Source organism: Salmo trutta, chromosome 33 (genome assembly GCF_901001165.1).
Source record: "Salmo trutta chromosome 33, fSalTru1.1, whole genome shotgun sequence".
Classification (NCBI taxonomy): Eukaryota; Metazoa; Chordata; class Actinopteri; order Salmoniformes; family Salmonidae; genus Salmo; species Salmo trutta.
In genome coordinates this window covers 20,070,665-20,098,557 of record NC_042989.1, presented here as the reverse complement: position 1 = coordinate 20,098,557, position 27,893 = coordinate 20,070,665, and the positions used below count along the sequence as shown (strand labels likewise).

The following is a 27,893-nucleotide window of genomic DNA, read 5'->3' as shown; positions in this document are numbered from 1 at the left end:
GCATGATTTGTCCCAAATACAATGCTTTTAGTTTTAGAAATATTTAGGACCAACTTATTCCTTCCACCCACTCTGAAAGTAACTGCAGCTCTTTGTTAAGTGTTGCAGTCATTTCAGTCGCTGTAGTAGTTTACATGTATAGTGTGGAGTCATCCGCATACATAGACACTTAAAGCCGGTGGCATGTCGTTAGTAAAGATTGAAAAACGTAAGGGGCCTAGACAGCTGTCCTGGGGAATTCCTGATTCTACCTGGATTATGTTGGAGAGGTTTCCATTAAATAACACCCTCTGTTTTGTTAGACCGGTAACTCTTTATCCACAATATAGCAGGGGGTGTAAAGCCATAACAAGTTTTTCCAGCAGCAGACTATGATCGATAATGTCAAAAGCTGCACTGAAGTCTGACAAAACAGCCCTCAATCATTTGTTGAATGTCCTTCCCTATAAGCGTGCTGAAAGTCTGTTGTCAATTTGTTTACTGTAAAATAGCATTGTATCTGGTCAAACAATTTTTACTAAAAAGGTTAGTAACAGGCTGATTTACTGGCTCAAATAGCCGACCAAGGGGGCTATATACTATTCTTAGGTAGCGGAATGACTTTTGCTTCACTCCAAGCCTGGGGGCACACACTTTCTAGTAGGCTTAAATTTTAAATATGGCAAATAGGAGTGGCAATATCGTCCACTATTATCCTCAGTAATTTTCCATTCGAGTTGTCAGACCCAGGTGGCTTGTCATTGTTGATAGACAATCATTTTCTCACCTCTTCCACACTCACTTTACGGAATTCAAAATTCCAATGCCTTTCTTTCATAATTTGGTCAGATATACTTGGTGTAGTGTCAGCATTTGTTGCTGGCATGTCATGCCTAAGTTTGCTAATCTTGCCAATAAAAAAATATTAAAATGTAGTTGGCAATATCAGTTGGTTTTGTGATGAATGAGCCATCTGATTCAATGAATGATGGAGCTGAGTTTGCCTTTTTTCTCTAAATGTAATTTAAGGTGCTCCAAAGCTTTTTACTATCATTCTTTATACTATCAAAATAAAAATAGTAAATTACTGGGAGTTTATATATGGAGTGAGCGACTCTATATTGTGAACACTACATCCAATGGGTCTGGATATTGCTTTCAAGCAAATGTCTGCAGCATTAGTAAAGATGTGATCAATACATGTTGATGATTTTATTCCTGTACTGTTTGTAACTACCCTGGTAGGCTGACTGATAACCTGAACCAGGTTGCAGGCACTGGTTACAGTTTGAAGTTTTTTCTAGAGTGGGCAGCTTGATGAAAGCCAGTCAATATTTAAATCACCCAGAAAATATACCTCTAGTCTCTCCCCAGCCTCCATGCTGCCATTCATAGAACGACTCTACAACAAATGCTGCAAGAAGAATAAACACAGATTTCCTGTCCAGATCCCCTTTCAAAGCAAACCAAGAACCAATGCGTTTTTTTTTCCAGTTTCAAAATGATATAGTGTCAAGTAACCCAAGGCATTCAGTTTAATCTCATTCAGCAATGGCAGAAATCGCATATGTCATGACTAGTCAAGCATGACTAAAAGGTTTTGTAACTATAACGGTTTAGAAAAGTTATGCCTCAGAAATCAGTTTCAGCATTGTAATGGGAAAAAAATGAATGTAGAATCTGATATGAGCTGTGAATGATGGGATTAGGCTTCTTATTCAGTGTAGAATCAGTGGCATTGCCACGCCGGAGCCCTTGTGGGCAGCCAGCCTTGATTACTTACCTTCCAATATAAGCACAGCCAGCAGTAGACTCAGTAGAACAAAGAGTTCGCTTGGTGTGAGAATTCATGTTTGCTTTCAAGAAACGAGCTCCCTGTGAGGATGTTCCCACTGGACACCATTTTGTTCAGCGGTTAGAGGAGAAATTCCCAGAATAACTTTGCAAGCACTAACATCAAGGCTTTCCTCTACGGGTGATGGGGGAGCTTTTTACACAACTTTTGGAGAGTATCCCCATTGCTTAACAAAAACAAGCAGTTGATATAGCCCAGACAAAAAGAGATGAGGGTTTTCCTGATTTATAATTCAATAGCACTCAAATACCCTACTAAGTGTTTACATCTATGCTTTATTTGAGTAAGAGGGAAACATCAAGGGATGGAAAGGGAGAATTGCAACTTCTAGTGTTTCTCTGAACTCCAATCAGAGAAAATCACAAAAAGTCTGTAAAACGGTTTTGACACAAAGCTGAACACTGGTTCCAAGGATTGGGTTGTGTGCAACTTTCAGCCCAGTGAGAGAAGGAGCGTTTCTAATACACTCACCACACTGTATATACAGTATAGCAGGGTTTCTAGTCTGGGTCTACCTGAACATGAGGTTCTCCACATTCAGCCTGTGGTTTACAGGAATGCATGGTTCTCATTTCGTTGGGCTGAATAGTTCCAAGACAACCAGAACTACATAGCAGTGATCTTTTTCTCTAAACTCCACAACCACATTTACCCTACTGTTCGGTCCGTGGTATTGTGGTCTGTAGCTCACTGACCTGGTGGCGGGTGCGGCTCTGGTCAAGCAGTTGGCGGGACTGGAACTTCTGCTGCTGCAGCTGCTGGATGGCGAACTGGAGCTGGTAGCTGCCTGGGATGGGCTGGTAGCGCTGCTGGGGGCTGACGCCTCTCACCAGGTTGTAGGCACTCTGGGTCTCCCCATCCCAAAGACCCTCCTCATCTCTCAACGCCTTGGGGCTATGGGAGCAAAAGAAATGAGATCAAAATAGTTCCAAAGTTAACGTGTATTGTATGCTTGATAAATTAAGAACTGAGCATCTAGCTTTTACTGATGCAAAAGGTTAGGCTCAGACAGCAGTGGAACAGAAATAACAGCAGTGGTGAGCCATGTATTTAGGCCTACCATCTCATCATCAGTCACTTGACCATGCAACCAAGACTGAAATGTAGTGTTAGCTCATTAACTGGCCTATTTCCCTCCACATGTTGAGTAGTAAGACTGTGAACAACAAGTAAAGGGGACAAGACAGCGTGCGGCACCCCAGCCGCTGCACCCAGATGCCCTCCTGTCAAAACTGACCAATCAAAGAGGCAAAGCAGAGAGCCGACCCGTGGCAAACATGGGGCACATAGAAAACATTGAAACCTCTCCCGCCGCAGGGCTCTCAGCGCATCACGTTCCATCCGTATCACAAAGCCACAACCTGGAAAGCCAACCTTTGAACGGCTCCACACATTTGTAACTGGATTATCTTTCACTAGGACTAAGCCTTTCAGCCTTTTTGGCCCCATCTAAAGCAATGGGGGGCGTCAGGGCTTGCCCCTCCAGCACAAGTTCACTGCAGAGTCTGAAAAGGAAGGCACCCCTTCTGCCAAAAAACAATGTTCTAAAGAGCAGGGTGCTGAGAGAAAAAATGAAAAGAACGAAAGAGAGAGATAAAGAAATAGAACCCCTGAGGATGAAGAGCTCCTGGAAATTCCTCCCATACATTTACATTTAAGTCATTTAACAGACACTCTTATCAAGTGTGACTTACAATTAGTACATGCATCTTAAAATAGCTAGGTGGGACAACCACATATCAGTCATAGTAAGTACATTTTCCCTCAATAAATTAGCTATCAGCAAAGTCAGAGCTAATAAGGGGGGAAATAGTCAAGTCCTAGTTCATGACAGGCTTATTTTCTTTATATAAGAAAAATAGATAACATTGTAATAACATTTGTATACAGTAAAAGTTAAATAAAATATTATCAGACTTCAAATAACACAATTCACCAAAGACATTTTTAGAACAGAACTGAGATAAGGTCTAAAATTAGAATTCAATTAATCTTGAATAACAATGCACGCTGCGGGAAAATAATCCAGTGTCGCTCACACAGGCTACATGAAAAATATTCCCGTCCGGCGTAGCCAAACAAAGACACAAGGGATCTGAAAGTCATGTGAACGAGCTATCCGCCCGCTCATTTCACGTAATGGCATGTATATTGCAAAAACAACTGGTGTGACCCAGAGCCATTCAAACTTTTTTCACCCTCTTCTGCTAACAAAGGTCTGTCTGTGAACCCTTTAAGACAGAGTCCAAATGACCACAAGACAAAACAAAACCCTGATGGATGGTTTCGCCTCCATTTTTTATTATTTAAGTATTTTTCCCCAAAAATATTCCAAGTACAGTATGCTTCAGTTAGTCTTTAGCAATATCTCTCCACTTGAGCTACATGGGAGGCCAAATCACACATCCTCCGAGTCCCACATCAGGGGCCTCAGTTCCTGGCCATTCAATTCCAGCACAATAAATAACAAATAGGAAAGGGGAAAAAAACTGGCACATCTGAGTTTCCCATCACTGGTACAGTACATGTGTGCAGTTTTAGCAGCCTGGGGCCTGCTCTGCCTGCCTGCAGCATGTGGGTGTCAGTATGAACCCTGCTGAACCCACTGTACTGTAATATGCTGATATGACTTACAATAACACAGCAGTGTGAGCTGAGCACATGTGCAGCATCAATCTAACTCAGAGCCGAATGTGGGAAAGAGGCTGTTATGAAATGACATCATGCTGCTTCAGCCCACCATACCTCCAAGTGCTGGCCTAGCTGGTCAATGTGGACATCAGGCTCAAGGGTTCAGGGGTATTTCCAGCACCAGTCAAAACGTTGGACACACCTACTCATTCAAGGGTTTTTCTTTATTTTTACTATTTTCTACATGGTAGAATAATAGTGAAGACATCAAAACTATGAAATAACACATATGGAATCATGTAGTAACCAAAAAAGTGTTAAACAAATCAAAATATATTTCAGATTTTTAGCCACCCTTGATGACAGCTTTGCACACTTTAGGCATTCTCTCAACCAGCTTCACCTGGAATGCTTTTCCAACAGTCTTGAAGGAGTTCCCACATATGCTTAGCACTTGTTGGCTGCTTTTCCTTCAATCCGCAGTCCAACTCATCCCAAACCATCAACTGGGTTGAGTTCGTGTATTTGTGGAGGCCAGGTCATCTGATGCAGCACTCCATCACTATCCTCCTTGGTCAAATAGCCCTTACACAGCCTGGAGGTGTGTTGGCTCATTGTCCTGTTGAAAAACAAATGATGGTCCCACTAAGCGCAAACCAGATGGGATAGCGTATCGCTGCAGAATGCTGGGGTAGCCATGCTGGTTAAGTGTGCCTTGAATTCTAAATAAATCACCTACAGTGTCACCAGCAAAGCACCCCCACACCATCACACCTCCTCCTCCATGCTTCACGGTGGGAACCACACATGCAGAGATCCGTTCACCTACTCGGTGTCTCACAAAAACACGGCGGCTGGAACCAAAAATCTCAAATTTGAATTTCCATTGCTCGTGTTCCTTTAGTAGTGGTTTATTTGCAGCAATTCGACAATGAAGGCCTGATTCACACAGTCTCCTCTGAACAGTTGATGTTGAGATGTGTCTGTTACTTGAACTCTGAAGCATTTATTTGGGCTTCAATTTCTGAGGTGCCGTTAACTCTAATGAACTTATCCTCCGCAGCAGAGGTAACTCTGGGTCTTCCATTCCTGTGGTGGTCCTCATGAGAGACAGTTTCATCAAAGCACTTGATGGTTTTTGCGACTGCACTTGAAGAAACTTTCAAAGTTCTTGACATTTTCCGGATTGACTGACCTTCATGTCTTAAAGTAATGACAGACGGTCGTTTCTCTTTGCTTATTTGAGCTGTTCTTTCCATAATATGGACTTGGTCTTTTACCAAATAGGTAAAATACTTGTTTAACACTTTTTTGCTTACTACATGATTCCATACTTATTTCATAGTTTTGATGTCTTCACTATTCTACATTGTAGAACATAGTAAAAATAAAGAAAAAACCCTGGGTAGGTGTCCAAACTTGACTGGTACTGTATTTTCTCCCCCTTGTCCTCCATCTAGAGGGGCATTGATATGATAACTATGAAACACAGAGTACTGGAGCCTACAATGTTGAGAAGCAGAGAGCTGGTGGATAGGTTCAAAGTGCCAGTGTGAGTGCAGTGCATACAGTGGGGGGAAAAGTATTTGATCCCCTGCTGATTTTGTACGTTTGCCCACTGACAAAGAAATTATCAGTCTATAATTTGAATGGTAGGTTTATTTGAACAGTGAGAGACAGAATAACAACAAAAATATCCAGAAAAATGCATGTCAAAAATGTTCTAAATTGATTTGCATTTTAATGAGGGAAATAAGTATTTGACCCCCTCAAATACTTTTTCCCCCCACTGTAAGTCCATCTCTCGTGTGTGTGACTGAAATGGGGGGAGAGGGTTTTAGTCCATACTGCCTGCTGAGGGGGGAAGGGCTGTTACTAGGGTGTCGATGTCAACTCATTAACATGGCCCCCTTATCCCAGGTTGGAATTTCTCTCTCCCCTACCTCAGGGGATACCTTACTCCCAGCACTACATCTGGGTCCAATTGAGGTGGGAAAAAAAGCTTTTTATTGAAAGGAGGAAGACATCAAACCGTTTTTTCCCCATTCATTTTTAAGTTTCCTTGAGTTTTCTGGGGAGCCAAAGAGGCTCTGCAAATGGACAGTCACAAAATTTACTGGAATTAAATGCTGCGACAACGTCCGACCAAGTAAAACAACAGTCTGACAAAATATTGAACAAAACCAAAAATACCAGTATGTGTGTTGCGGTGACCAGGGTCTGAGCAGTTCTTGAGTACTGCAGAACCAGAAATGGTGGCCCTGTGGCTATTTGGATATGAAGACAGAGATGGAGGTAACAGTGGAGAGAGAGTTTGGGTGCCAAGGTAGAGAGACACATTAGTGTTCTCCTCACTGAGGGGAGTAGAATGCGCCAACCATGACGTATTACAACCCTAAATACACAATTGTGGTGCTCAATCACAATTTCAAACCACAGCTATTGTTACCCAAAAACTTACTGGACATTAATTCTTACCTGAGCCAGTTGTTCAATCCAGGATCAGGTAAAATTAGTCAAATACATCAGAGACTGTAAACAATCTGGCCTTCTTTTATATGCTTGTCTTAAACTAGCAAAAGCGAGCTAATGATAAAACACCATGCACCCATTGGTCATGCACCCTGATGTTTTGGGCTCCCGAGTGGCGCAGTGGTCTAAGACACTACATCTCAGTGCAAGAGGCTTCACTGCAGTACCTGGTTCAAATCCAGGCTGCATCACATTCGGCTGTGATTGGGAGTCCCATAGGGTGGCGCACAATTGGCCCGGGTTTGGCCGTCATTGTAAATAAGATTTTATTCTTAACTAAACTTGCCTAGTTAAATAAATAAAAAAATGTTAGGCATTAATTTGACCTGTGTCAATTTCACATCAATTTCACATCAATGATGCAGTTTGGGACAATTCAAAAAGCGTCAAAGTATTGGGAAGTCAAGCGTTACTCCTGACAGAGTTGTGAATGGTGAGGTGTCTATATAGTAATAGTATAATGGTGTTTATGAAAGTGAGTGTAGCCAGCAGCCCCCTGCTCCAGGTTGACAGCAGACTGGAGTGGAGAGGAGTGGGGTAGCAGCTTCTCTGTGTTTCAGAGTGCTGAGGCAGCATACCTGGCAGATCCTGGCAGCATGTCGGCACATCAAAGGGCCAAGCTACTCTTTGAAACCCATCATGCTTCACCCCTGTGGTTGCTGCTTAAAGAGCCAGCGTGCTTAACTGTTTCAGTATGTTTGGCACAGACCACCGGCCCCAGTTGTAGGGGGCTCAGGAAATCCTACATGAAAGAAACAGCACTCGAAGACGAAATCAAGATAATTTATCCTAATATCTCATCAACGATGTTACACCGCTTTCTAAGATCCCTACGCCAAATTTACGGTTGCGGGTAATGGGGTGGAAAAAAAATTGGGGTTTGTGTTGTTGCGGAAAGTAACAGAGAGAAAGTGATGGATGGCACGTTCTTAACAGGAGAACCTTCTGACAAAGGGATCCTTTTTACCTGAGCTGTCCTGTGACAAGGTGAAGGATCTCATCAAAATCTCTGTTATGAAGTATTAACCGCAGAGCTCCTAAGTGGCAACATACTTTAGTGCACTCAAGAACAGTATTTTATGAGTTTACCTCAGAGGATTTCCAGTTAAAAAGTAGAATAATAGTCCTCACATGAACTGGGATCAAAAAGGAGAAAGTACTGTAGATAAGATAAAAGTACTTAAAGTTTAAATGTCACATGCACAAGTGAGTGTGCATAAATAAAATACAAGGGTCAACTCAGTCTGTGTAGCTACTTGGTTAGCTATTAGCAGTCTTGGGAAGAGAAGCTGTTCAGGAGCCTGTTGGTGTCAGACTTGATGCACCGGTACCGCTTGTTGTGGGGAAGCGGAGAGAACAGTCTATGGCATGGGTGGCTGGAGTCTAACAATTTTCCGGGACCATCCTTTTGCATCACCTGATATAGAGGTCCTGGAAGGCAGGAAGTTCGGCCCCAGTGATGGACTGGGCTGTCTGCATCACCCTCTGTAGCGCCATGCGATCAAGGGCGGTGCTGTTGCCATACCAAGCAGTGTTGCAGCCAGTCAAGATGCTCTCAAAGGTGCAGCTGTAGAACTTTGAGGATTTCAGGGCCCATGCCAAACATTTAACCTCTTGAGGGAGAATAGGCGCAACTGTGGAACTTGTTAACAACTGTCCACGTGTGTGTGGACCATTTTAAGTCTTTAGTGATTTGGACACTGAGGACCTTGAAGCTCTCGACCCGCTCCACTGCAACCCAGTCAATGTGGATTGGGGCGTGAACGCTGAGCTGTAGTCAATGAACAGCATTCTCACATAGGCATTCCTCTTATCTAGGTGAGTGAGGGCAATGTGGAATGCAATTCAGATTGCGTCGTCTATGGATCTTTTGGGGCGGTGTGCAAAATGAAGTGGGTCTAGGATGGAGTTGATGTGTGCCATAGCAAACCTTTCAAAGCACTTCATGATTACAGATGTGAGTGCTACAGGACGGTAGTCATTGTGGCATGAAGCCTTACAGTTCTTGGGAACAGGAATGATGGTGGTCAGCTTAAGACATGTAGGGATTACAAACTGGGACAAGGAGAAGTTGAAAATGATCGTGAATATGCTGTTCTGCGCATGCTCTGAGAACGCACCCTGGAATACCGTCCGGCCCAGCGGCCTAGCGAGTGTTGATCTGATTAAAGACCTTAGTCACTTCGGCCTCAGAGAGCGAGATCACCCAGTTCACTGGGTCAGTGAGGGCCCTCACGCACGGCACGGTGTTGTTGAAGCCTGTATTAAATGCATCGAGTTCGTCTGGTAGAGAGGAAAAGTTAGGCAGATCATGACTTGGTCTTCCTTTGTAATCTGTGATGGACTGTAGATCCTGCCACATGCGGCGAGGCGGCGGAGCTGGTAATATGATTCCACCTTATTCCTATATTGTCCTTTTGCTCGTTTGATGACTGTGCGGAGGTCATAGTGGGACTTCTACTTGTCCTCTACTTCTACTTGTACTTGTCCTCAGCTATAATCTCAGGGTTTTATTTGATAGCTGTGTGTGCGGTAGCCCTGTCCTTTAGTTTAGCGCAAACCTCTGTGTTAACCTTCACTGTGGTTAAGCATCCTTCACTCATGCTGCCAAACATACCCTCTAAAACTGACCATCCTACCGAACCTCGACGATGTCATTTACAAAATAGCCCCAACACTCTACTCAAAAAATTGGATGCAGTCTATCACAGTGCCATCCGTTTTGTCACCAAAGCCCCATATACTACCCACCACTGCGACCTGTACGCTCTCATTGGCTGGCCCTCGCTTCATACTCGTCGCCAAACCCACTGGCTTCAGGTCATCTACAAGTCTCTGATAGGTAAGGCCCTGCCTTATCTCAGCTCACTGATCACCATAGCAGCACCCACCCGTAGCACGCGCTCCAGCAGGTATATCTCTCTAGTCACCCTCGCCTTTACTTCCAGTTCTCTGCTGCCAATGGCTGGAATGAATTGCAAAAAAAACACTGAAGCTGGAGACTCTTACCTCCCTCACTAGCTGTAAGCACCAGCTGTTTGAGCATCTCACAGATCACTGCACCTGTACATAGCCCATCCAACTATCTCATCCCCATACTGTATTTATTTATTTATTTATCTTGCTCCTTTGCACCCCTGTATCTCTACTTGCACATTCATTTCTGCACATCGATCACTCTAGTGTCTAATTGGTATATTGTAATTACTTCGCCGCCATGGCCTATTTATTGTCTTACCTCCCTTTTCTTACCTCATTTGCACACACTGTATATAGATTTACTTCAACTGTATTATTGACTGTATGTTTTGTTTATTCCATGTGTAACTCTGTGTTATATGTGTCAAACTGCTTTGCTTTATTCTTGGCCAGGTCACAGTTGTAAATGAGAACTTGTTCTCAACTTGCCTACCTGGCTAAATAAAGGTGAAATAAAATTTCAAAAATTAACTGGACAACGTCGCAGATGTATTTCCTAATGAAGCCAGTGACAGAGGTGGTTAACTCGATGTTATTGGCGGAGTGTCTGAACATATTTCATTTAGCACTAGCAAAGCAGTCTTGTAGCATAATCTCTGATTCTGATGACCATTTCTCAACCGGAGAGAGTTACCGGTACTTCCTGTTTGAGCTTCCGCTTGTAAACCGGAAGCAGGAGTACAGAGTCATGATCTGATTTGCCAAATGGTGACAAGGGAGGGCCTTGTATGCTTGCTTGTGGGTAGAGTAACAGTGGTCTGGGACTTTATTGCGAAGGAGACGTGTTGATGGAAGTTTGACATCATGTGGTGGCAGGTAGCCTTGTGGTTAGAGCATTGGGCCAGTAACTGAAAGGTTGCTAGATCGAATCCCCGAGCTGACAAGGTAAAAATCTGTCGTTCTGCCCCTGAACAAGTCAGTTAACCCACTGTTCCTAGGCCGTCATTGTAAATAAGAATGTTCTTAACAGACTTGCCTAGTTAAATAAAGGTAAAATTAATGTTTTTTTTTAAGTGTCTCAATGATGTGGAATTAAAATCGCCGGCAACAACAAAAGCAGCCTCCAGGTGCAAGTTTTCCTGCTTGTTTATAGCCTCGTACAGTGCCAACTTGTTATTTTTCTTATCCTGAGTGTAATGTATACAACAGTTGCAATAATAGCTGAAAACTCCCTTAGGATGTAGAAGGGTCAGCATTTGACCATCAGGTATTCCAAGACGGGTGAACAATGGGTCGAGACTTCCACTGTGCTCAAGTCAACACACCATTTGTTTTTGATGAAGAGGCAAAACCCTCCCCTTCAATTTCCCTGACTCTACTGTTCTGTCTGCTCTGTGAATGGAGAATCTATCGAATTGGATAGCCATGGGTAGTATCTTGTCTAAAGCCATGTTTCAGAAAAGCAGTGAATATTGCAGTTACGAGAGTCCCATTGGTAGCAAATCCACGAACAGAGGTCAACCATTTAATTATAGGATGGCATTGGCCAATAGAATGAAGGGAAGAGGTGGCTGGTTTTCCCCTCACCTTAATCTCGCCTGGACTCCCCTATTCTTGTCTCTAACGCCGGTATTTCCTCTTGGTTACCCCGAAAATTGGGTCAGTTACAGAAAGAGCCCAGGGCAGATGAGTCAAAGTTGAAGCCAGAATTGAGGCAAGTAACTGCAGATTTGATGTTCAAACGTTTGTCTGTTATAAGAAATGATAGCAGATAGATTTTGTGGAAATTAAGTAAAAAATAAACGCTAAAAGATTACAAAATAGCAAAGTTGGGTTGGAGCTCGCAAAATGGCTGCAATACAGTACGGTGCCATCTTCTGTTTTGGACTTACAATTGAAAGGAGGATAATCCATCAAGGTCATAACAATTAGGCTACATTTAAAATGTGAAATGTAAAAGTTAACTTCTGTCTCCCTCCATAGAACTACTCTTTGAGATGATACATTCTATTAAACGTGTCTTCCTCCATTTGTGGAAATAAAAACATTTTAAAAAGGGAAAAGGCCAGACATTCCAGGAATTCCCACACAGTTCCATACATAAGGAAGGGCTGGACTGGAAAAACAGAGAACGGGAGATCAGGGCCAAACTGTCTGAGACATTGTCACTCACATATCACTGTAAAAATAGAGAGAGCAACCATGTATGCTTAAACCTTGCTCGGCCACCTCTTCCAGAAGCAGCATCCAGCAGAGGTTGAACCCCCCCTTAACTCACGTGACTCAGTCTGGCACACATATTCACAGTGTCCATGTGTTCACGTCTCTCTTCCCCTCTCCTTCTCTGCAGTCTGCATTGGCCCATGTGAGGGAGAGAGCATGGTTGCAGAGAAGAGGGTTGGAGCAGACTGGCTATGTGGCGGACTTACTGTTGACTCTGCCCCCACTTATCCAATGCAATGTATTAGGCTGCCAGCATGCTTCACACACTCCAGGCAGCTATCAGCAAACTCCACAGCTAGCCTCACAAAGCACAATTAAAATGCTTCAAAATAAGCATTTTGTTAGTCAAAGGCCTACATTGAAATACCCCATTAAGCCCAGAAGTTGAAAATTATTTTCCAAAAACTCAGTCTTCAATTTAAAGATTCTTCAGAGACCATTAAACCTGGCTTGAGGTTTTATTGACTGTGACCAAATAGGCTACCACAAACTAAAGCACCTATAAAATTGTCTAATGTTGATTATACAGAAAATCCTCAAAATGTTAATTTGCCCCGATGTGAATGAAGCTCTTAGCATAGTCCCACTAAAAGCCTCTCATGAGGTTGAGCACAGCTCATGTGAACCTCTCACCGGCAAGCTTTAGAAGGGAGACCAAGAGAAAGGCATCCGCATTAAGGATAGACCTTTGAAATGCACACTCAAGATACACACTTGGAGAGTCCTCTCCAAATTGACGAATGGGATCCAAGCCGCCTCTGTAAAAACAGGGGTTAAAAAAAAAGTGCCAGACCTGTGTATTATATTCATGGCAGTGATGCATTTAATCAAAATTACTGTTCAAGCCACTGATCAGAGATGTTCCAAGTACTGGAGGGGTTGCAACATCCATCACTTTAAGGGCTTAAACTGGTAGAGAAAAAGAGAGCACACCATTTCTAATGCTCCAAAAGTTGGTAATACAAGTTACCTTTGACCATCAGAGAGACATCAAATAGTGACTATGTAGTCCAGTGGATGCAGAACAGACTAGACCACAGGAGGAGGTCTGTAAAAACAGTTCTGATTATTCTTTATGAGGCCTCCACTGCCCCAGCGCCACACTCAACCTGCTGCTCTGAATGACTGTATACAACTGCCCAGCATCTCAGACTCCAGTCTCTCTGAGGAGAGGAATTGCTGTTTACTTTGGCAGTGAACCTCGTTGAGATTGCAACGCGCCATTCCCTCTCCACAGCCTTTGGGGAGGGCAAATACCACTGGAGAAGCACAATGGTAATATTTTGCCCAAAGCAACACGAGAGGTCTTATAAGGGAACTGAGGTGTAGTGCATGACAAATGGATGGTATACTGGTGACAATCAAGGGGAGATCAAGGGGTATTGCAGACAGTCACCCCGTCTTTCTTGATTCAAGACTGCATTTAATCCCACATAATTTCTCATTGTACAACCAATGTAGTATCAGTGATACTGTATATAATGAATCATCTCATTCCAAACAGACCCTTGACTCTATCTCATAAACAGTCGTTATCAGTACATGAACAGAGTAGCGCAATGAACCAATGGACATAGGTGATGGTTAAGGGAATTTCCTGCACGTGGGTCAGTATAAATGCATTACGTTGTTGCATGTGAGTATCGTGCAACTCTTTAGGAAGGTGTCTGTTGTCATGCACTACACCTGTGTTTGACTCACCCAGTAGTGCTGTGGATGGGGCCTGTGTCAGAGTGGACAGCCCTGACAGGCCGCTGGGTCACAGCTCCAGTTCCATGACCATGCCGCACTCCTGGGGTCAGGGTGATGGCCCCTCTGCTCAGCACCCTGTTAGTCAGGTTCAGGTTGGTCAACTGCAGGGACAAGAGAACACACAGCGACAATGCATCAGAAACGCAACTGTGTTCATCATTGGCACGCTAACTGCTAAATCGTGAGAATTTGTGGTGAAAAATGTCTGCAATCATCTCTCCAGAGAAAAATGGTTAAACCTGAACTGTCAATACATGGTCTTATTGAGTAAGCAAGCAAATAGTGATATTTACATTTACATTACATTTAAGTCATTTAGCAGATGCTCTTATCCAGAGCGACTTACAAATTGGTGCATTCACCTTATGATATCCAGTGGAACAACCACTTTACAATAGTGCATCTAAATCTTTTAAGGGGGGGGGGGGTTAGAAGGATTACTTTATCCTATCCCAGGTATTCCTTAAAGAGGTGGGGTTTCAGGTGTCTCCGGAAGGTGGTGATTGACTCCGCTGTCCTGGCGTCGTGAGGGAGCTTGTTCCACCATTGGGGTGCCAGAGCAGCGAACAGTTTTGACTGGGCTGAGCGGGAACTGTGCTTCCTCAGAGGTAGGGGGGCCAGCAGGCCAGAGATGGATGAACGCAGTGCCCTTGTTTGGGTGTAGGGCCTGATCAGAGCCTGAAGGTATGGAGGTGCCGTTCCCCTCACAGCTCCGTAGGCAAGCACCATGGTCTTGTAGCGGATGCGAGCTTCAACTGGAAGCCAGTGGAGAGAGCGGAGGAGCGGGGTGACGTGAGAGAACTTGGGAAGGTTGAACACCAGACGGGCTGCGGCGTTCTGGATGAGTTGTAGGAGTTTAATGGCACAGGCAGGGAACCCAGCCAACAGCGAGTTGCAGTAATCCAGACGGGAGATGACAAGCGCCTGGATTAGGACCTGCGCCGCTTCCTGTGTGAGGCAGGGTCGTACTCTGCGAATGTTGTAGAGCATGAACCTACAGGATCGGGTCACCGCCTTGATGTTAGTGGAGAACGACAGGGTGTTGTCCAGGATCACGCCAAGGTTCTTAGCACTCTGGGAGGAGGACACAAGGGAGTTGTCAACCGTGATGGCGAGATCATGGAACGGGCAGTCCTTCCCCGGGACGAAGAGCAGCTCCGTCTTGCCGAGGTTCAGCTTGAGGTGGTGATCCGTCATCCACACTGATATGTCTGCCAGACATGCAGAGATGCGATTCGCCGCCTGGTTATCAGAAGGGGGAAAGGAGAAGATTAATTGTGTGTCGTCTGCATAGCAATGATAGGAGAGACCATGTGAGGATATGACAGAGCCAAGTGACTTGGTGTATAGCGAGAATAGGAGAGGGCCTAGAACAGAGCCCTGGGGGACACCAGTGGTGAGAGCGTGTGGTGCGGAGACAGATTCTCGCCACGCCACCTGGTAGGAGCGACCTGTCAGGTAGGACGCAATCCAAGCGTGGGCCGCGCCGGAGATGCCCAACTCGGAGAGGGTGGAGAGGAGGATCTGATTGTTCACAGTATCAAAGGCAGCAGATAGGTCTAGAAGGATGAGAGCAGAGGAGAGAGAGTTAGCTTTAGCAGTGCGGAGAGCCTCCGTGACACAGAGAAGAGCAGTATCAGTTGAATGCCCAGTCTTGAAACCTGACTGATTAGGATCAAGAAGGTCATTCTGAGAGAGATAGCAGGAGAGCTGGCCAAGGACGGCACACTCAAGAGTTTTGGAGAGAAAAGAAAGAAGGGATACTGGTCTGTAGTTGTTGACATGATATTAAACAAGTATAATCTGCTTGAGTTACTTGTCCTCCCACTATGGTACTGCAGATACCAGGGATTTCGATTTCTTCTTATTGGACTCATACCCACTGGCGGCCGCCTTGTGTGCTGCAGCAGCAGTCTCATTTCTCCCTCCCCAGCTGTGTGAAATGTACACAGTGCATCTCAGAGCTAGTCTCCAGTCTCCACTCCGCTCTGCAGCCAGGTGGTCCCCCCTCCCCGTAACTCCCCACCCCCCTGAGAGGGACTCTGGTCATTACTCACCAGCCAAAATCAGTTTACCACCATAACAGCACAATTAGCAGTGAGGTGCTACAGTATCCCTCCCCATTACTACAGTACATGCTACAGCATCATCTGACTGCATTGGGCTGCTGCACTCCCCTACATACTGTACGGTCTATACTGCCCTGGGAGTTTGGTGGAAATTAATACTTATACAGATTTTCTGTGGCCCTTCTCTGTCTCCTGCCCTCCAGCATACAGTGCAGAACCAAACAGAGGGACTCATTAAAAGCAGTGGACTGGGGGGAAAAAGACCGGAGAAAATCACAAATTAAAAAAAAATGTAGAATCTGTTTCCTAATGAGTTCAGTTAAGAGTGACAGTTGATATTAAGAAATATATATTCTCATGCACAATTATGTGATTCTGCAAAGCGGGAAAAAGTACTTTTGTTTACAGTTATTTTTAGAAATGACAGCCCAGCTAACAAACGTTCGCACAATTTTAAAGAACGTTCCCTTAAGAGGCTCATTAGCAGTGGTGGAAAAAGTACTCAATTGTCGTACTTGAGTAAAAGTAAAAAGACACCTTAATAGATAATGACTCAAGTAAAAGTGAAAGTCACCTAGTAAAATACTACTTGAGTAAAAGTATAAAAGTATTTGGTTTTAAATATACTTAAGTATCAAAAGTAAATTTAATTGCTAAAACGTACTTAAGTATCTAAAGTAAAAATAATTGAAAATTCCTTATATTAAGCAAACCAGACAGCACAATTTTCTTGTTTTTAAAATGTACGGATAACCAGGGCCACACTCCAACATAGTTTAAAAACAAAGCATTTGTGTTTAGTGAGTCCGCCAGATCAGAGACAGTAGAGATGGCCAGGGATGTTCTCTTGATAAGTGTGTGAATTGGACCATTTTCCTGTCACAATGTAGTACTTTTGGGTGTCAGGGAAAATGTATGGAGTAAAAAGTACATTATTTTCTTTAGGAATGTAGTGAAGTAAAAGTTTCCATAAATATAAATAGTAAAGTGAAGTACAGATACCCCAAAAAACAGATGAAGTAGTACTTCAAAGTATTTTTACTTAAGTACTTTACACCACTGCTCATTAATTATTGGGTTCATAGGAATGTTCCCGTGAATGTTCCTGTGATGTGCAAGGAATGTTTCCAAGAGACCATTCCCTTAATTAAGCAATACGGCACAAGAGGCAGTGATGCATCATGAATGCAGTCACAGGTAAAAGGCGTTGTTCGACCCGACGTGATAGCAGAGGCCAATAAAGCACGGCTTGGAACACTGCCCCTCCAATCAGCATCCAAACAACCAGTTTAAAATGTCAAATAAAACATACCCAGAATGGGGCTACCATGTTCTCAGAACTTAAGATATGAATATTTTAGACACATTTCATGGGAACTTTGCAAAAACATTTATGTGCCCGCCCCCCAAAAGAAAATGGTGCCATTCATAGCTCTTTGTCTGTTGGCAATGTTAGGGAATACTCACACAGTTGTCAGGGCTGGCTCAAGGAAGCAGGAGAGGTAGAGTCAAGCGCAGGAGACAGTACATTCTTGAACACACTTTAATCCGTATGCACAAAAAATCAAGACAGTCCAAACACGGCAGGGCAGGGTGCCAAACAGATACCACGCTCCAAAACCCTTATTAGACGTCCAAAATAGGGACGCAGCCCATAAACACCTCTGCGGTGATAAAACACAAAACAACCACAGGCAGAGGGAAAAAAACACACGTTCCTCAAGATTCCACAAACCTGACAAGGAACATAATCACGCACAAACACAGACATACCTCGCTAAATTAAATAACCCCCCCTACTAATAACTAAACCAAAACAGGTGCGTGCCTACCTAGACCTAACCAACAGAAAGTGAAACAAAAAGGATCGATGGCAGCTAGTCGGCCGGCGATGACGACCGCCGAGCGCCGCCCGGTCGAGGAGGGGCGCCACCATCCGTCGGTGTCATGACAACAGTGCTTTTAACATAGTGTTTTCAACTTACATATTTGACACACATGATTACATTGTGCATGTTCATGTATACAGTAATTGTTATTCAACATGTCTTCACTTGTAATTTGAACTCACAACCTCCTGGTTCACGGTACGGCGATCTTTAAAAAAAATATTGTTTTTGTCTGTGCTACAGAAGGCTATATCGGTCCGTTAATACAGGACAAGTAAAGACCCATTACTTTTGTGAGAAAACAAACAAAACAAAAAAAGGTAGAGGGGTTCAGCAGCAACCTCAGCACCCCTACTTCCTGCGACTATGCAAATAGAACACAGAGGGGTTTATTTAATGGAAGCCTCTCTAATGCAAATTCGGTTGAGTGTTTTTTATTTCACCTTTATTTAACCAGGTAAGCTAGTTGAGAACAAGTTCTCATTTACAACTGCGACCTGGCCAAGATAAAGCAAAGCGACACAAACACATAGTTACACATGGAATAAACAAGCGTACAGTCAATAACACAATAGAAAAAAAAGTCTATACAGTGTGTGCAAATAGCGTGAGGAAGTAGGCAATAAATAGGTCATAGTAGCGAAGTAATTACAATTTCAGCAGATTAACACTGGAGTGATAAATGAGCAGATGATGTGCAAGTGGAGATACTGGTGTGCAAAAGAGCAGAAAAGTAAATAAAAACAATATGGGGATGAGGTAGGTAGATTGGGTGGGCTATTTACAGATGGACTATGTACAGCTGCAGTGATCGGTTAGCTGCTCAGATAGCTGATGTTTAAAGTTAGTGAGAGAAATATAAATCTCCAGCAATTTTTGCAATTCGTTCCAGTCACTGGCAGCAGAGAACTGGAAGGAAAGGCGGCCAAATGAGGTGTTGGCTTTGGGGATGACCAGTGAGATAGATATACCTGCTGGAGCGCGTGCTACGGGTGGGTGTTATCGTGACCAGTGAGCTGAGATAAGGCGGCGCTTTACCTAGCATAGACTTATAGAGGACCTGGAGCCAGTGGGTCTGGCGACGAATATGTAGCGAGGGCCAGCCGACTAGAGCATACAGGTCGCAGTGGTGGGTGGTATAAGGGGCTTTGGTAACAAAACGGATGGCACTGTGATAGACTGCATCCAGTTTGCTGAGTAGAGTATTGGAAGTTATTTTGTAGATGACATCGTAGAAGTCGAGGATCGGTAGGATAGTCAGTTTTACTAGGGTAAGTTTGGTGGCGTGAGTGAAGGAGGCTTTGTTGCGAAATAGAAAGCCAATTCTAGATTTGATTTCGGATTGGAGATGTTTAATATGAGTCTGGAAGGAGAATTTACAGTCTAGCCAGACACCTAGGTATTTGTAGTTGTCCACATATTCTAGGTCAGAACCGTCCAGAGTAGTGATGCTAGTCGGGTGGGCGGGTGCGGGCAGCGAACGGTTGAAAAGCATGCATTTGGTTTTACTAGCGTTTAAGAGCAGTTGGAGGCCACAGAAGGAGTGTTGTATGGCATTGAAGCTCGTTTGGAGGTTAGTTAACACAGTGTGGTGTACCGCAGGGCAGCCGTCTTGGACCATTATTGTTTTCTGTGTTTAATAATGACCTAAAAATTACCTTGAATAAATCCTGTGTGTGCATGTACGCTGACAACTCAACAGTAAAATAAATAACTAACACCCTTAACATAGAGTTCCAGTCAGTTTTAGAATGGGTAACCGTCCATAAGGCATTACTCTGTTTTCTTGATATCTCAGTCAACCACTTTGGCCATGTAGTGTATGTTTCTGAGTGTAATATATATAGGTTACTTGAAAAAGTAACTAATAATATTACAATATTTGAAGACAGTAACTCGTTATATTAATGTGTTACTAAAATTATTGTATTACCCCCAACACTGGTCCTATGCGATTCTGTTGGAATTTGTCTATTTTTCCACATTAAAACTTGGAGATGGAACTCTGTGTTGTGTATTGTTTTGGTATAACTGGCATCATCATTGCTTAAATGGCAAATGTGAGAAAGTACAGACATGCTACTCTAAATATACACATTTCTGATATTCTGAGACTATGGCAACCATGTTCTGGGTATGTTTCGATCAGAAGCAACACTACCGCCTGGGCCATGTGTCAGAAATGAATTAGGAATGTTACAGACATTATTCCTTATCAGAGGCATGTTTGTTATACATGGTATACATGGTGTGAATAAAAAAGACGATAGCTGAGCATCTGAGAACTCTATCTAGAATTCTACTGAAACCCATCTTCCAATGAGAAACTAATTTTAATTAGATCAGATAGGTGTGTTGTATCTGTTGCCAAATAATGACATTAATAACAAGAATGTGAGTAGGGTAACTACCCTAGCGGGTCTCAAACACAGACCATCAGCACCAATGACAAACACCCTAGCCAGTGTTCCAATAAGGGATATCTCCTGGGCATGTGCTTATTGGGACATTATAGTTAGGCCCTGTCCAGAACAAACCCTAACCCCTTCTTCCCTAGGCATTTGGGTAGCTCTGAAACAACTTGATAGGTGTAAGCAAAAGGATGAATACACTTTGAAGTAAATCTCAGCTCGAACATTAATGTTGTATATTCTGAGAACATTGTAACCATGTTCTAGATGATGTCAAACATAACTTAAGGGAATGGCCTCCCAAATTTAACACCAGAACATGCTAAAAAAGGTTCCAGAAGGTTTTTGCTAACATAATAGAATGTTCCCCTAACTAAAGGAACTGGAAACTCAAACATTAGGGGAACATTACAAAAAGAAGGTTCTCTCTCCATAGAATTGTTAGCTGGGAGGGCTGTTTATTTTTTCTGCGCTTTAAAAGCCAAGTTCTGGGCAGGTGAACGAATTGTTTGGCTAGTAGTCATGCCAGAGAAAGGGAAATGTCAAACATTCCTAAACGACAGGTGTTTAAATTAATGCAAGAGCTGACAGAACACAGCCAGGTCGGGGAGCTTTTCAGGGCCCAATACAGAGTTTATTTTCATTCCTCAAGGATTTGGAAGGAATCTATAATACACTGTCAACAGATCTCAATGGTGAAGGTTCTTCAACCATGCTGACCTAGAAGTGCTGGGATGCCAGTTATCTTCAGTAAATCCATAATTACATTTGAATGTAAGCTCGAATCCATGAAATCGGAAATTCCAACATTTCACAATCAACAGTTCCCCAAAAGGAACTCCCCATTTCATTTTCTCTTTATTTAACTAGGCAAGTCAGTTAAGAACAAATTCTTATTTTCAATGACGGCCTAGTGGGTTAACTGCCTTGTTCAGGGGCAGAACGACAGATTTGTACATTGTCAGCTTGGGGATTTGAACTTGCAACCTTTCAGTTACTAGCCCAACGCTCTAACCACTAGGCTACCCTGCCGCCCCATGTTGTTCATCAGAACTAAGGTGTTTCTCAACTCCAGGCTACCTTAATATGTACATTCCTATCATTACTGCATCCAACTAGGATTACACTTGACGTGTGCCTGCTGCTGCTCTCCTGGGAGGGACTGGGAGAGGGAGGAAATTACTTTTGGGTGGATATGTTTGATATACCCGAAACATAAGAGATATGACATTAATATTATCACGTTTCACCACAATGGAAGTAAAGAACACACGTCTCCAAACCAAATTGTAATTACTTAAATACTAAATCATGTTGAATCATGTCGGGGTGTACATGGACCTGTCTAAAACAGAATGTTATGAAAGTGTAATCATGTTTCACGCCCTCAAGGTACAAGTTACATAGAGGGAGGACTGACAATCCAGCACATATTTATTTGATTTCACATGATAAGAAATACTTACATTTACCCCATTCAAAATTATTACATTGTGAAAAAAGTTAAGGTTATTCCCAAAAGATGAGGCCTGGCATGTGAAAAGGAGTAATTGCTGAATCTTCAAAGGTCAATCAGTGGAACAAACCAGCAACCTTTCGGTTACTGGCCCAACCTCTTAACCATTAGGCTACCACCCTGCCCACACTAACACCACTATGACAAAGGGTGGGAGGAACATGGTGTTGCTTCTCTATACAGAACACTATTTATAAGTGATTTAATGACTTCTAATCTGAGTCGAGAGAAAGGCCAAGTATATTCAGACCCTTTAAGTGCAAACCATTAAACTATTTTGCCCTGCAAAATAAGCTTTTGCCATTACCAGGATTAACTATGCATGGGAATTACAGAAAACATCTTTCAGAGGAATAGAATAGTGTACAGAGAAGAGGAAGCCATAAAACTGCAGTCTGTGTGGTCTAGTGCCATCACAAAAAAACTCCCAGGGAGGGAGAGCAAGTGGGAGGGAGCGAGGTAGAGCGGGAGGCTTGTGGGCTTACCCACTGAGAACGACAAACCCTCAGGGAAGAGAGGAAACAGAGAGGTGGTGGAGGAAGCAGAGCCCTTGCTCCCCCACTCGGTGCCAATTTGCCACATTCTTCCATTTATAAGCATCAATTACCACAAAAAAGTGACTGCCTGTTAAATATCAACAGAAAGCACTCCCTGTGGTGCATCTGATAATGAGACCTCACACAGAGCCTCAGCTCACCGCCCCACCGCTCAGATCAGCCAGCTCCAGCCCACAGGCTGTAGGCTCCAGGAACCCTCTCTACCTGCTGGATGAGCGAGCAGCACTGAGCTCTGAGCCATCACTCCCCATGGGGTCACAGAGAGGTTTACACACTAACAACACAGCGGAATATTAAAACACTCTCAGTAAAACCACTGTGCAAGACAGATCACTTTACAGTACAGTGTATCATATAATTGTAGTAGTTGTGTTTCCTGACATGATCACCCTACCTGTGCATCAGATGACTGTATCTAGTTGTTGAGCAGGAAAGAAGGTAGAGGGGTTGGATAGGGTGACAGGAGACTCACGTGTTGTGTTAGGAGACTGATGTGGCTGGAGCTGTTGTACTGGCGGGCAGCCTGCTTCTCTGCCAGTTTCTGCAGGGCTGAGACTATGGCTTGTTGGTTGGACTGCGCCCGAGCAGGCAGTGAGTCCAGGTCCTTAAAGACCCCATTTGGATCTGGTCTGGGCCGGCTGGAGGCAGTCCTTCTGATTGCTGAAGCAGAGAGAAACATACAATGAATGACGGGTGTAGGGGTCCAGAGGTACTGCAGGGGGTCCATGGAAAAAATATATATATACAAAAATGTGGATTCTGAATTACATACCTACAGTAGAAAAGAGGAGAATATCTTCTTTCCAATGATGTCAACTTTATTTCTCAACTCCTAATAATGAGCAAATTATACTCACTGGCATATCTGACATAGGCTTTTAAAAAGCACCTGCGAATAGGCTACCAATGCGGCAAGTTGCTGCTGGTAACCTTTCTTGACTTAGTTATACATTTTTGCCAACACATGGCTAACATTTGTATATTTATAATATATTTTTTTTTTACCCTTATTTTATATTATTATTGTATAATCAGCTACTCATAGCGAAAATGTGTTTGGAGTTACTTTTCTAGCTAATAGGCTATGTTAGAGTTTACACAAAATAATGAAAAACTACCAACCATATCTATTCATTTTAAAAAGTTGATTACTTTTCTTTGCCATTATCAGTCACCTGATAAGGAATTATAATTTTTTGCTAAAATATGATGGGGATCCATGGGTCGCCCGTTTGCCCGGGAGGGGGTCCCTGGGCAAGAAGAGGTGGAAGACCACCGTCTTAGGCCATAGAAAGACTGGGAGCTGAGAACACACCAAACATCTAACAGGATGTTATTCATCAAGGGTTTACCTTGACCTGCAGAGATGGGCCTGGAGAGCTTCTGGCTGTAGATGTGGATGGCACCAGGCATGGAGGACGAGGCTGCAGCCGCAGAGGAGGTGGAGGTAAAGGACTGGACCTGCCTTAGCACCTGGGAGACTGGTGGTGCTGAGACTGTGGTGGGACCAGGGCGGGCAGCTGCCCATATTACCCCAGGGGGCTGGGGGACAAGGGTCGAGGCTGAGGAGAACACAGAGGCCTGGGGCTGTGGAGGGGTTTCTGGCTGGCGAGGGAAGTGGAGGCGAAAGTGGGACTGGTCGTAGGATAGGGGCTGAGATGGGGGCGGTGGTGGGGGGCAGTGCAGGGGCAGAGACTGGGGTGGATTCTGGGGGTGAGAGTAGTGCTGCAGGTGGATGTGGCCACAGTCTAAGGCAGCTGGAAAGCTGGAGCAGTGCTGAGAGGCCTGGACCTCGGGTTGTTTACTACTTCTGAGGGCTGCAGCCGGTTGCTCTACAGTGGGTTGGTCAGCAGTGGGTGGGACTACACTGGCCTGGTCTGTGCTGTTTCTGACTTCAGACGTTGAGGACTCAGAGGCTGAGGCGCTGGAGCCCTCTTTTGCCACGGGCAAAGCTGTTCAGAGCACAAAATAAGCCAGATCCCTGTTATCATCCAGCTGGCCATTCCATGGCTCTGACACACGTGGGTTAATAATTAGAAGCTGACCTGTACTTGACTTTGTATGACTCAGCCTTTTTTCCCTTAATGTGACTTTTCAAAATCAAAACAGCAAAATTCCCAAATACATTAAAGGATTTGTCAACAAAAGATGAAATAAAAAAAATACAATTCTACTAATTGTAGAAATATGTGGAATCTGTGGCACACTGGAATACAAAAGTCCCTACTGAACAGATGTAATTCATCTGACAATTTCTACTCACTTTTCTGGTTCTCTGTGGTAGCTGGCTCTCTTGAACCTAGGCTGTTGCTATTGTCAGGTTTAGTGCTCCGACATTTGGTTCCCAAAAAGACACTGGCTGATTTGTTTTTGTGTGTGTAGAATGTCAGGACCTCCTCCAGATCACTTTCACTGGAAGAGAAGAGAGCAGTGTGAACATTCGCCATGATACCAAGAGTAAGACCAGTGTTAAGTAGCAGAAGTAAGTGAAACAGTCAGGAGCGAGTAGGTGCCAGCTCACTTACCTTGCCTCAGCTATAAACTCCTGAAACACACTGGGGTTGATACAATGTTCCTGGTCTTTGACCTTCTCCAGTTTCTTCACCATATGCTCCGTCTCCTGTGAGGAAAGAGACCAGTCAGAGACCAAGTACACTGGCCTGTCTGAGCAAGTCAGTATTAACAGTTATTTGTTGCTTCCTCATAAAATGAACAACTCAACCAATTTATTTATATTTTTACCACTTTTTCTCCACAATTTCAGGGTATCCAATTGGTAGTTACAGTCTTGTCTCATAGCTGCAACTCCCGTACGGACTCGGGAGAGGCGAAGGTCGAGAGCCGTGTGTCCTCCAAAACACAACCCAACCAAGCCGCACTGCTTCTTGATACAATGCCCACTTAACCCGGAAGCCAGCCGCATCAACGCGTCGGAGGAAACACCGCACACCTGGCGACTGTGTCAGCGTGCATTGCGCCCGGCCCGCCACAGGAGTTGCTATTGCGCGATGGGACAAGGACATCCCTGCCGGCCAAACCCTATCCCCTAACCCGGACGACGCTGGGCCAATTGTGTGCCGCCCCATGGGTCTCCCGGTCGCGGCCGGCTGTGACAGAGCCTGGACTCGAACCCAGAATCTCTGGAGGCACAGCTAGCGCTGCACCACTCGGGAGGCCCTCAAACCAAACATTTCTAATTGGATAAGAACTCAAAGGAAAAACTAATAATGAAAATAAAATGGAGACTCCCTGACTAGTGTAATAACTATAAACAGGTCCTAGAACAGTAGCAGACACTAGAGGCTGAAGAGTCTCTTGCTGTGTGGCTGGCAGTGGACACCTTGTTGTAGCAGTGGATGAACTCTCCTAGCTGGTGGGACAGGATGCGTCGGCGGTCCTGGAGGGGGAGCTGGCGACTGGGCAGGACCATCCTCATGTCCTGCTGAAGGTTACTGGCCGCACGCTTCAGGAAGCGGATCACCAGCTCCTGGAGATGAGACCTGCTGTCACTGCACTTCATCATCATTACACTCACTTTTACATTGTGTTATTATTTCATTTATTGCAGCAACAAAAAAATGGATGGACTTTTCATGATGAACACATGTCCACGTTTATTTTCTCCAGAGGCTTTCTGATAAAATCAACTTTGACGCAGTCACGTACTCACACGATTTTCCTCTCTATGTGGCCACAAACACCTCAGCACATTATGACCCAAGTGGCTCCGATGAGTAACATAATGCAGATAAACATAACACAAGGGTCCAGGTTCTCTTTTCCATACAGTCATTCCCCGGGGCAATGGTATCAGACAGTTGTATTACCATTTGCTCATTGTCCTTCTCTGGCCAGGCGGAGTTAGCGATAGTCCTGCTCTCTGCGAGTAGCCTCATCTGCACCCGAAGGAGATAGGACGAGAAGGCCATCCGAGCCTGGACCTTACTGCAGCACAGGGAGAGAGAGAGGCTTGATTTAGGAGGACATGAGAGGCTGAGGAGAGGAAACTAAAGAGGAAGAGAAAAAAATATGGCAGAGACAGGAAGAGGAAAGAACATTTTGTAAAGATAAAAAAATTGCAAAGATAAGCACGGTTAAAAAAGACAAATGGGATGGAGAGAATGACAGTAGAGAAAGGAATTGCCCACGCAGGAACACACACACTGCAACACAGATCTCATCTCCAACTTTGTCATTCCCTGACAGTAAATAATGAATAATCTCCACCCGGTCTCCAGACAATTTAAATGGGAACAAAGGTTTACTGCCTTTCAGGAATCTCAGATACATGTGTTACAACAGCAAGCAAAAGCACTGACGCATATTCTGTTTGTTATTTTAGGCATCATGCAAGAGACAAAACAAATACAGGTATGTATCATTTTCAGTCAGAGTGTTGGCGCACAGTGTGACTTGCCCTCTCGGCCAGCACCAAGAGTGAATAATTGTTTTCATGGCCCAAATTAACCTGAAAAGGGTACTGCCAGTACAATGTAGTGGAAAAATGTTTTGTAAAAAGCTGTCAAACACAAACAATGATATACTGTCCTATAATTTCCCAGGTCCCTTCACAGTCCTGGCAAGCTCAGAGGAATTTCGACAAACGTAGACTTGTTATTGTAATTCCCCCTCAAATTACAATTTCAGACACACTTAAAAAATCTATAGGAGACTGGAGCCTTTGTTGCCGTTTAGACAGAAGTATGTAATATTCATTAATGTTATTGTAAAAACAAAAAGAGGTCTAAATGTTTTTGCATGCGTATTACAAAATGAAGGATGGTGTGGAGCCTTTCAAGTCCTTCCAAATTAAAACAAAGAAAGGACAGTTTGACTCTTACAATTAACAGTCCAATCACAGGGAGTGTCTCTAGATTGAATTCAAGGCTGATACCCAGGATTCGCTTCCTCAGTGTTTTCTCTATGTTGTGAATTAGGTACACATGGAAGGGACTGATCACAACATGCTGGGGTAAGAAAAGAGGCCCAGATTTTCTCCTTTGCTTTTTTGGCCCGTGCTCTGGGAGCCTCATATTTCTCCTTCTGCTGCTGAGAGAAGCAAAGAGAGGGGTGGTGGGATGGATGAAAAGGGAGGGAGGAGAATTCGGAGAGGGCTGCCAACAGGAGCAGAAGCCTGCGGTGTGCACTGACCTGAGGTCCCAGCCCTGCTGGAGGATGTGGAGCAGGTTGACTTTGGGTTTGGTAATGGCGGTGGTGCATCGGGCCGGTTCTGCTGAGGACAGGGCCTCATTGTGGAACCGCTTCAGTGAGGTGGGCATAGTGTCGGTCTGCACCGCTAACGAACCCAGGGCTTTCTTCTCCTTCTCCTCTTCCTCCTGAACCCTCTCCTCCCCTTCTTCAACATCCTCTTCGTCACTGGTCCCAGTAGGGGAGGCCTTGCGACCCCTCGCTTAAGTACAAAGCATTACAGAAAAAAAGTCAAACCTCAGAATGTCAATTACATCATTGTCTCTTTACTGGATCAAATGCAGACACACTTCAACACTTTGCAAAGAGAACTTATGGTAGTTGTTATATAAACTCTCACTGTCATATTAGG

The 27,893-nt window shown here is 44.1% G+C and overlaps 1 protein-coding gene across 7 annotated transcripts in view; it reads right to left on the bottom strand.

Annotated features, from left to right (window-relative positions):
* Positions 1 to 27,893, bottom strand: part of ttll5 (tubulin tyrosine ligase-like family, member 5) — a 100,797-nt gene that overhangs the window by 35,604 nt on the left and 37,300 nt on the right. For all 7 annotated transcript variants that reach the window (XM_029730227.1, XM_029730223.1, XM_029730226.1 and 4 more), the window contains 9 exons: positions 27,485 to 27,743; positions 26,161 to 26,278; positions 25,674 to 25,820; positions 24,859 to 24,953; positions 24,597 to 24,745; positions 23,686 to 24,285; positions 22,806 to 22,993; positions 13,841 to 13,992; positions 2,530 to 2,728 (listed from right to left, as the gene is read on the bottom strand). In XM_029730227.1, the coding sequence (XP_029586087.1) occupies positions 2,530 to 2,728; positions 13,841 to 13,992; positions 22,806 to 22,993; positions 23,686 to 24,285; positions 24,597 to 24,745; positions 24,859 to 24,953; positions 25,674 to 25,820; positions 26,161 to 26,278; positions 27,485 to 27,743 (1,907 nt within the window). The remainder of the gene's footprint in view (positions 1 to 2,529; positions 2,729 to 13,840; positions 13,993 to 22,805; positions 22,994 to 23,685; positions 24,286 to 24,596; positions 24,746 to 24,858; positions 24,954 to 25,673; positions 25,821 to 26,160; positions 26,279 to 27,484; positions 27,744 to 27,893) is intronic.